This window comes from Chenopodium album, chromosome 16, assembly GCF_948465745.1.
Source record: "Chenopodium album chromosome 16, dcCheAlbu1.1, whole genome shotgun sequence".
NCBI lineage: Eukaryota > Viridiplantae > Streptophyta > Magnoliopsida > Caryophyllales > Amaranthaceae > Chenopodium > Chenopodium album.
The window spans coordinates 19,522,385-19,532,734 of NC_137849.1; the positions used below are offsets into that span (position 1 = coordinate 19,522,385).

The 10,350-nt window shown below is 39.4% G+C and overlaps 1 protein-coding gene across 1 annotated transcript; it reads right to left on the minus strand.

Annotated features, from left to right (window-relative positions):
- Window positions 1–2,710: 2,710 nt before the first annotated feature.
- Window positions 2,711–4,144, minus strand: LOC145583970 (uncharacterized). The gene has a single exon (XM_081640914.1). It carries the CDS (start codon window positions 4,142–4,144, stop codon window positions 2,711–2,713), a length of 1,434 nt encoding a protein of 477 aa, XP_081497040.1.
- Between the last annotated feature and the right edge of the window lie 6,206 nt (window positions 4,145–10,350).

Genomic DNA, 10,350 nt, shown 5'->3' on the forward strand with positions numbered 1-10,350 from the left:
CCCTGAAATTGGCTTCAATTTTCTGGTTTATGGCTATGTTGTGAGTCCCATTTGTTGCCTATTATGATCTTGCTCTGTTGGCTATGATGTTGTTTATCAGTTTGATTTGTTCTTGTTCATGTTTGTATTCAGCTTTTGGCTTTGTTCATACGTTGCCTTTGTCCTTGTTCTTAAGTTGGCTATGTTGATCTGCTGCCTTTATGTTTTGTTGATCTGCTATACTGTCCTGTTGGATATATTGTTGGATATTGTCCTGTTGGATATACTGTTAGCATTTCTGATTTTTTATGTGTCCCTATTGTTGCATTATCCCCTGAAATTGGCTCCAATTTTCGGATTTATGGCTATGTTGTGAATCCCATTTGTTGCCCATTATGATTTTGCTCTGTTGGCTATGTTGTTGTTCATCAGTTTGATTTGTTCTTGTTCATGTTTATATTCAGCTTTTGGCTTTGTTCATATGTTGGCTTAGTTGGATATTGGCTTAGTAGGATATGTTGGCTTTGTTCATATGTTGGTTTAGTTGGATATGTTGGCTTAGTAGGATATGTTGGCTTTGTTCATATGTTGGTTTAGTTGGATATGGATATGTTGGTTTAGTTGGATATGGATATGTTGGATATATTGTTGGATATTCTGTTGCATATGGTGTTGGATATTGTTCTTCTTCTGTTGGATATTCTGTTGGATATACTGTTCTGTTGGATATTGTTGTTCTTATGCTGGCTTTTTTGTTGTTATCCTGTTGGGCATGTTGTTGGTTGATGGGGATGCTGATTGATGGATGATGATAGGTGTTTGAACTTTATTTTTTGTTGTTTGAATGCCTAAATCGAGTCCCCCTATATCTCAATGACCAATGTGGAGAGATCATTTGTTGTTGTTGGTTGAAGTCCTTAATTGAGTCCCAAATTGATCTCAATGACCTTTGGAGAGAGATCATCAACCACCCTAAATTCCATATGGTGAAGGGACTCTTTTCAGTAACAAAATATTGTTTGATTTGCTCCTCTATTTGATTTATCCATTTTAGAATCAAGTAGTGTTGAGGTAACAAACAAGAGTATTTTGTTATGATGAGAAAAAAAAAGGGGAAATTTTCTTTGGTGAACTCCAACTTTTTAATTTTCTAAGTGGTAAACGTTCTTAAATTTTATTATCAATGGTAAACTTAACTTTTTTAAATTAAGTCAACTATAACATTAATGATTAATTTTAACTAAATATTTAACTATAGTTAGTTCATAGTTAGTTTTTATTTATTTATTTTAGAAATATTTTTTTTTTAAAAAAATCACCTATTCCCCCAACTGCCCAACATCAGCCATGCACTTCTACCTCCCCCGCCCCACCCACGCTGGCGCACCGGCTGCCTAGCCTTCCTCCCCCTTGCGCGCCTGCCTCCCCCTAACCACCAGCCCCTTCCCCGAAATCAACACCCTCAGCCCTGAAATCCCTTCCCCGTAATCTCAAATTCTCAATCTCTCCTCCCTAAACGAAATCAAATAATTAGGGTTTCGGGATGAAGGTCGAAAATCATGGGTTTCTTCAATATTCGAAGCTTTAGGGCTTGATTTCTCTCAATTTCAGTGTTTGATTTCGCTGGGTTTGAATATATTCGATTCAGTGTTGATTTTGCTCGATTTTAGGGTTGATTGTACTCGATTTTAGGGTTTGAAGAAGGCTTTTTTGCTGGTAAAGAGGGGTCATCGGCGGTTGCTCGTTAGAGGAGAGAGAAAGGAGGGGATCACCGGCGGTGAGAGGAGAGTGCTCGTGGGTGGTGTGTTTGCATATTGAAGGAGGAGCAGCAGCAAAAGTGCTGCTATTTTGATGGTGATGGGGTTGGTGGTTGTTGAATTCGGGGAGGAAAAGGGAGGGGAAGGCCAGAAATGGGGAGGAGAAGGGAGTGGGTGGTCGAATCGGGGTGGTGTCTGGGAAACGGGTTTCGGTTTTGCGGTGGTGGGAGGTTATTTTCAAGGGAGAGTGGGTAGTCGCCGGCGCTAGGGGGAGAGTCGTCGGTTTCCGGCCGCCAGGAGGGAGTTGGGTTGGGGGAAGGGGATGGGCAGAGGGAGGGGTTGTTTTTTTTTTTTTTTTTTTTAATTTTAATATAATTAAAAAAATAAAAAACTAACTATAGTTAAGGAAATAACACTTATCAATGGTAATCGATAATTTAGGTTTACCATTGATAATAAAATTTAAGAACGTTTACCACTTAGAAAATTAAAAAGTCGGGGTTCACTAAAGAGAATTTCCCAAAAAAAAAAAACTTCTGATGGAATTCCTTTTCACATTTGAGAACCTAAAAGAAGTTATGCATATTTTTTTTGTTCAAGTACTTAATAAAAAATTATTACAACTACAATAGTCATAGTTCCATTTAATGATCAACAAAAGCATGCCATAACATGAGAGAGTCCCACAAAAGCATGCCATAACATGCATACATACTACATATACAATCCCACAAAAGCATGCCATAACATGCATACATACTACAGATACAGTCCTACAAAAGTTACACATAACCATAATTTTTGAGTCCTACACATCACAAAATGGTTATGAGTGGCAGTCCACCCTTATATGTAGGTCATAAGGACTGCCCAAAAACTATCTTACACCCACAAAGCCAAAAAAAACTATAGAACAGAAATTTGAGTCCCTACCTTGCATAAAATAATTATGCTTTATTCTTCTCAATCAACATCTACTTCCATTTCAGCATCTTCTTTTGCTTGTGCCTGTTAACTGGTCTGAACCTGTCATTAAGGTGGTTTACAGCTTCTTCCACCAACACAGGGTTGACAGTCAGCCTCTCTGGCAGAATCCCTAGCTCTTCCAATCTTTTCTTTTTCATATGGGGTGGAGTAAAGTTGTTGCCTCCCTTCCTTTTTAGAATCTCAGTCATACAAGACTGCAATGTGATCCATGTGAATTTGTTTGATAATGGATCAAATATGTTGTATGCCTCTTCCACAGCTTTAACTAACTCCTCAACATTTTTGGGGAATGACTGATATTGAATTGATTGCATAACTGTGAATAACCCTAAGTCTAGCACATTTAGGTCTGGAGATTGTGGGGGTTGGTACACCATTTGGATGTTGAATCCATTTTGTGTACAAGCTGCCACAAATTCTGGATCAGTTGGAATTTTATGGGGTCTTGCATTATCCCATTGAAGGAAAACTTCCTTAGACAAGTGTGCTGACCAATTGTGTATAATGGCTGGAATGACCTTGTTGATCAACATGTCTCTGATCACATCTTTAGTTACTGATTGCAATGCTTTCAATTCCAATGTTCCTGCTAGCCTATTTTTGCTTGATTTTTTGGCCCTTTGCTCATAAACAAACCCAAATATTCCATACTTGCCATCATGGATCATTTCCCCATTTGTGTTGTGATGTGGCTTTCCTATCATGGCCATGAACATGGCTTTAACCTTAAACCTTCTGGACTGCTCACATCTATAAGGATTTTCCTCATTGGGCAGCAGATAGAACTTTCTTGTCTCTGGGTTCAAGTAGAACCACTTTTCATCAATGTGAATGACATGGTCCATGTCATTGTACATTGGGTCCTCTGTTTGTGTGGCAGGGCTCATGTATGCCCACACCCATCTTAGTCTCTCTATCTTGTGGTTGTCAGTCAGCTTGGGATGGTTACAGCTTGTATGAGTTCTGAGCAGCCCCCTTTTCCTTAGCCTATGTATTGTTATATGAGATATTTTTAATTTTGTGGTTCTCAACCTAAGTGAGCATGACAACAGAAATTCTTGTGAATATTGCTTGAATTTGGGACCAACTTTGCCCAGTTTTTTATTCCTGACATCAATCAGCTCCCCACTCTGTTTTTGCTTCATTACATCACCGAATAATCGGTTAACTGTTGAATTGTGGACCCCAAATTTTGCTGCAATTTTTGTTTGTGTCCCCCATTGCAATGTGTCATCCTCCCTAAGCTGTGTTAAAATTACATCAACAATACCTCGTTTTTCAGCAAGAGTAAGTTGGGTTCTGTCACTTTGTTGTTGACCGTTGCCTTCATTTACATTTGCATTTTCATTTTGTTGGAGAAGATCTTCCTCCATTAAAATCTGCTCCATGTTGAAGTATTCATCAACATTTGACGTATCCATTTTTTTTTTTTTTTGCTTTGTTTCTCTTGCTGTTGTTTCAGATGCTGCTGTAACAGAGGACCTTCCCCCCTCCCCCCCCAACAGATGGTAGAAGATGATGCTTGAAGCCTTGATTTTTTGGAAGCTAGAAGTGCTGACTTAATTTAATTAAAATGTTAGATTTTGAATGTTGTATTTAATTCAACTGTTTCATTATGAAGGCTGTCTTTAATGTTGCTCTGTAATTTTTTGAACTAGAATGGTGGGGGTATTAAGTGTTGTATTTATAAGGTAGGTAGAAACAAAAAACTTGGAGCCAAATTTGAAATTTGGGAAAAGTTGAAAAATTTAAATTTAGAGGCAAATTTAAAGATTCCAACGAAAAAACTCCTTCCAATTTCTGTAAATTTTTTGGCAGAATGCATTGGGTTTTGTTTTTGGTCCCCACTTTCTCTCTCATCAAATTATTAATCACCTACCCTAACTTTTGCTAATCCACTTTTACCAAATTTTGCCTCGGGAAATGTGAATGCCTCTTTGTTGCAGATTTTATGAAATGGAGGTAGTATATTTTATATCCTTATTGTACTAGGTTTCCTAACGTGATTAGGACTAGTATTGTAAACTCTATATATATTGATCAATGGTACACACTCTAATTTGAGGAGTTTTTCTGAAATCCAGCATGGTATCACAACTTAGGTTTTAGATCTCAAATTTTTTATTTTTTCCACTTTTGGTTTTTTTGTTTTGTTTGGGACCTGTGCTCGTCACCTTCAAGCTTTCGCAATTTTATAGCAATTTCATAATTAATTCACCAATTAATTATTCCTTTGGAACTCCACTTGTTTTTTTTTTTATTTTTTTTTTAATTTTTTTTATTTTTGTCACTTTTGCAAGTGCCTCTTTTTTTATTTATTTTTTATTTTTTTTACTTTTCTTCAAGAATTTGCCTCCTGTACCACAAGTAGTGCAAGTCCTCATAGTCGACTCAACCCACAACCATGACCAAAGATAGTGAACAAGAAACACCTCCTCCACCATCAACGGAGTACTACCCGGCTCTTTCCGTCAACAACATCAAGAACTCTATTCCCTTGCTTCTTGATCGGGAAAAAGTACAATATTCTAATTGGGTGAAATTTTTCGAAGTTCATTGTCACGTATTTAATGTTCTTGATCATATCGATCCGAACACTCCAAGACCGTCTGATATTTCCGATTCTTTGTGGCTGCGTCTTGATTCCATTGAAACAATGGATTTATGGAATAATTTCTACGGACCTTCTTACTACCATACTTGGCAAGGGTGATTCGGCACTCCAAGTTTGGACCAAATTGAAGGACCTCTTTCAAGATAACAAGAACACAAGAGTCGTTTATCTTGAGAATCAGTTTAATTCCCTTCACTTATCCAATTTTCCTGACATTAACTCCTACTATCAACAATTGAAGATGCTTAAAGACCAATTGGCCGCGGTCGATCAATTGGTGACGGAGCAAAAACTCGTGATTCGGCTTGTTTCAGGGCTTGTAAATACAGATTACGACACGGTAGCTACCATTATTCAGCAAATAGACCGGCTGCCTCCTTTGAAACAGCCCGTTCGCGTCTTCTTCTCGAGGAGACTCGATGGTCTAACGACCAAAGCACACATCAATCGTTTGTGGCTCAACAAACAAATTCGATTTGCTCCAACCACCACTCCACCACAGCAACAACAATCTCAATAGCAACAACGAATTGGCGGTGGAGGCGCTGGCAAGGGCGGTGGTCGTGGCCGAGGGTGCGGTGGCCCAGGAAAGGGGGCCAAAAGGCGTGGCCGCGGGAAAGATGCTAGTTAGCAACAACAAGCTTCTCCTCAAGCACCTCAATGGGGTCAAGCCCAATATTGGGCTCAACAGCCACCCCAACAAATGCAATGGGCTTCTGCACCCTTCCCTTTTCCACAGCAGACCCAACAGCCACGTTCCAATGCTCCACCTTAACGGGCAACATATGTGGCTCAATACCCGCAGCAATACTACGCCCCATACCCGGCATATCAACCTTCAACTTATGGGCCACCCATGACTCCTACCGAGTTGGGTAACTCCTTTGCCACAATGAGCCTACCGCAAGACAACTCTTGGTACGTGGACTCGGGCGCGACATCTCATATGACCAACAATTCAGGTACTCTCATGCCCTTGTTTAATTTAAGCACCAACAAGTTATGGGCACACCACTTTGCCTTACCCAAAGCCCCCTAGCACTCCGTGATGTTCTTTTAGCACCTCAAATTGTCAAAAATCTTATTTCTGTGCGTAAATTCACCTCTGATAATTTTGTTTCAATTGAATTTGATCCTTTTGGTTTTTTTTGTGAAGGACCTACGTACGGGGAAGGTAATAATGAGATGCAATAGCTCAGGGGACCTATATCCAGTAACCGATAACACTAGCCCATCCACTTGTCTTGCAACATCACTTACTGCTGCCACCTCACCCTCTTGGCATGATCGTCTTGGGCATCTTGGGAATTCAATTTTAAGCTTTCTTAGGTCTAGAAATTTAATTTCATGTAATAAGGAGCATGACTCTATTTTTTGTGTTTCTTGTCAATTAGGAAAACATGTTCGGTTACCGTTTCATAATTCCAAAATTCCAATAGTACTACTTCTACTGCTTTTGAAATTATTCATGTCGACTTGTGGACTTCACCTATTCGTAGTTATCAAGGTCACAAATATTATTTAGTACTATTGGATGATTTTACTCATTTTGTGTGGACTATTCCATTAAAATTCAAATCACAAGCTTTTCAATCTTTTTTGAATTTTAGAGCTTATGTTGCCACTCAATTTGAACAACCAATTAAATCCTTTCAAAGTGACCATGGTAGGGAACTTGATAATGATCCTTTTAAAGTATTTTGTGTCACTAATGGTTTAGTTTTTCGTTTTTCTTGTCCACACACTTCATCTCAAAATGTGAAGGCCGAACGCATGATCCGAACCTTGAATAACATCTCCCATACTCTTCTTATTCATGCTTCGATTCCCCCTCCCTATTGGGTAAATTCTCTAGAAATGGCAACCTATCTTCTTAATATTGTGCCAACCAAAACTCTTGCCAATGGGACTCCCGCTTATGCTTTGTTTCGTAAAACTCCGTCCTATGATCATTTGCGAGTCTTTGGTTGTCTTTATTTTCCTAATCTATCGGCTATTGCCCCTCACAAGTTGGCCCCTAGGTCCACTCCATGTGTTTTCTTAGGATATCCAACCAACCATAGAGGTTATAGGTGTTTAGACCTTTCCACGCATAAAATCATTATTTCCCGTCATGTCACATTTGATGAGACTCAATTTCCGTTTCATAATCTAAGTCAATTTAAAAAATCTGACTACTCTTTTCTTGAGGATACGGAGCCAAGTCCTTTACTATCTCCATTATGGTGTCAAGCGCAAGCCCCAACTCCCCACACAAATCTATTCACTCCGCAGGGTACCTGCGGCCCAAACTCTCCACCCGCGGACTAATCTGCTACCCTCACCAAATCAGATCAGTCCGCCACCTAGCAGCCCACTAACACACCAAACTTCTTCCTTGCACACAAATCAACCTAATTCCACTAACCTTCCTTTTGGGCCCACCTCAGCAAATCAGCCCACTTCCTCTAATTCTTCAAGTTCACCAATCCAACCCATTACTCTAATTACTTGCAATTCCTCATATACGCCCTCACCATTGAGGGGCATCATGCCCATTCGGCCCACTCACCCCCACCACCTTCCCCACGTGTGACTCGTAGTCAACACGGAATTTTTAAACCAAACCCCAAATATCACCAAGCTAATATGACCATCCCTTCACATAAATCACCGCTCCCTAAGACATATTAAAATGCTGTTAATGACCCTAACTGGAATGCGGCGATGCAAGATGAATTTGATGCTCTTATTAAAACAAGGACTTGGGATTTGGTACCTAGGCCTACGGGGGTGAACATTGTTAATTATATGTGGTTATTTAAGCACAATTACAAGTCTAATGGTGACCTTGAAAGGCACAAAGCTCGTCTTGTTTGTGATGGCAGGTCGTAAGAAGTTGGTATAGATTGTGATGAGACTTTCAGTCCGCTAGTTAAACCGGCCATTATTTGTACTGTTCTCAGCTTAGCTATGGCTAAAAAGTGGTCTACTCATCAATTAGATGTCAAAAATGCCTTTTTACATGGTGATTTGCAAGAAACAGTTTATATGCATCAACCTCCAGGTTTTTGTTGATCGGAGAGCACCCTCGTATGTATGTCGACTTCATAAGGCTCTATATGGGTTGAAGCAAGCTCCTAGAGCTTGGTACCAACGCTTTGCAAATTTTTTGGTCAAATTGGGTTTTGTCATTGCTAAGAGTGACAACTCTCTTTTCACTTTTCGACAGGGTGATGATATGTCATATTTGCTTCTTTACGTTGATGATATTATATTAGTTACCTCTTCTAACAGGTTGCGTGAGGGGATCATATCTTAGTTGCAAACTAAGTTTCCTATGTCTGATTTGGGCCCTCTTAGTCATTTTTTAGGGATTGCGGTGACCCGTACTCCCTCTTATTTGCTACTTTCATAGGAAAAGTATGCACAAGAGATTTTAGAGCGTGCAGGTATGGGCTCTTGTAAACCTGCAGCTAATTTAGTTGACACTAAGTCCAAACTTAGTGTATATGCAGGACCACCTTTTCGGGATCCTACTTTGTATCGTAGTTTAGTAGGTGCTCTTTAGTATCTCACTTTCACCAGGCCAGATATTGCCTATGCGGTACAACAGGTGTATATTTTTATGCATGATCCCCGGGAACCTCATTATGAGGCATTGAAACGCATTCTACGTCATGTTCAGGGTACCATTGATCACGGCTTACATTTATATCCATCTGGTTCTCATTGACTAATTACATACACTGACGCTGACTGGGGAGGTTGTCCCGATACCCGACGATCCACTTCAGGCTATTGCTGTTTTCTTGGGGAAAACCTCATGTCTTGGTCATCTAAGCGTCAACATACTTTGTCTAAGTTGTGTGCAGAAGCAGAATATCGAGGCGTCACAAATGTTGTCTCTGAGACGTGTTGGCTTCGTAATCTTTTACTTGAGTTACATTGTCCTCTATGGTAGGCTACTATTGTTTATTGTGATAATGTCAGTGCTATCTACCTTTCTGGCAACCCGATACAACACCAACGCACCAAACATGTGGAGATGGATATTAACTTTGTTCGAGAAAAAGGTTGCTTTGGGGCAAGTTCGGGTTCTGCATGTTCCTTCTAGATATCAATTCGTAGACATTTTCACTAAAGGCCTACCACGAGAATTATTTCTGGATTTTAGGTCCAGTCTTAGCGTATGACCTCCTCCCGCTACGACTGCGGGGGTGTGATAGATATTATATTTATGATAATATTTGTCGCGGATTAGGATAGATTTTATGTATATTTTATATCCTTATCGTACTAGGTTTCCTAACGTGATTAGGACTAGTATTGTAAACTCTATATATATTGATCAATGGTACACACTCCAATTTGAGGAGTTTTCCCGAAATCCAACATAAATGTTGGGAGGAAGGATCTTTGGATGTTGAGGGGGTTGTTGTCTTTATAAATCAGACGAAGTTCATTTGTATTTGGGATTTTGGGGTGTCCCTATGCAAGAGAGTTAGGGATTGGAAAAGAATTTGATTCGGATGGAATTTTGTAGGGTATTATTAAACATATCACCTATTACTCACGTGTCGTCTTTAGAAGGAAGAAATCGCTAAAAAAAATGTTTTAAGTTGTTTTTGCATTTGATAACCTAATAAATTTAGTGTGCTTTAGATGATCATAGTATCGAATGTGACTTGTAACTCGTTAACGTTGTGTTTGTGTTGATGCTTTCATTGCAACTATATCCTTAATCTCTATGTCTGATTCAACATCATTGTAGAAGGTTTTGAAGTCTGATTTGAAGTTTGGAAATTATTTTCAACTTTTTACCTTGTTGGGCTGTTGGGTGGACATATATGGGGACATGCTAAGTTGGCAAGTTTTGCTGAGTGTGTGAGATGACGTTAAGGTAATCAAATGATTCCAAATTGTGGGTCCACGCAGTAAACATTAACAATTATCATTTTAGAATAAAGCTTCTCTTTTCTTCTCTTTGTTAATGGCGAAGGGCGATCTGTCATAGCTGATTCAGATCTGGGT

Bases quoted from the DNA above. Each gene is read 5' to 3' on its own strand.
- LOC145583970 (XM_081640914.1), bottom strand. From the start codon at position 4,144: ATGGATACGTCAAATGTTGATGAATACTTCAACATGGAGCAGATTTTA.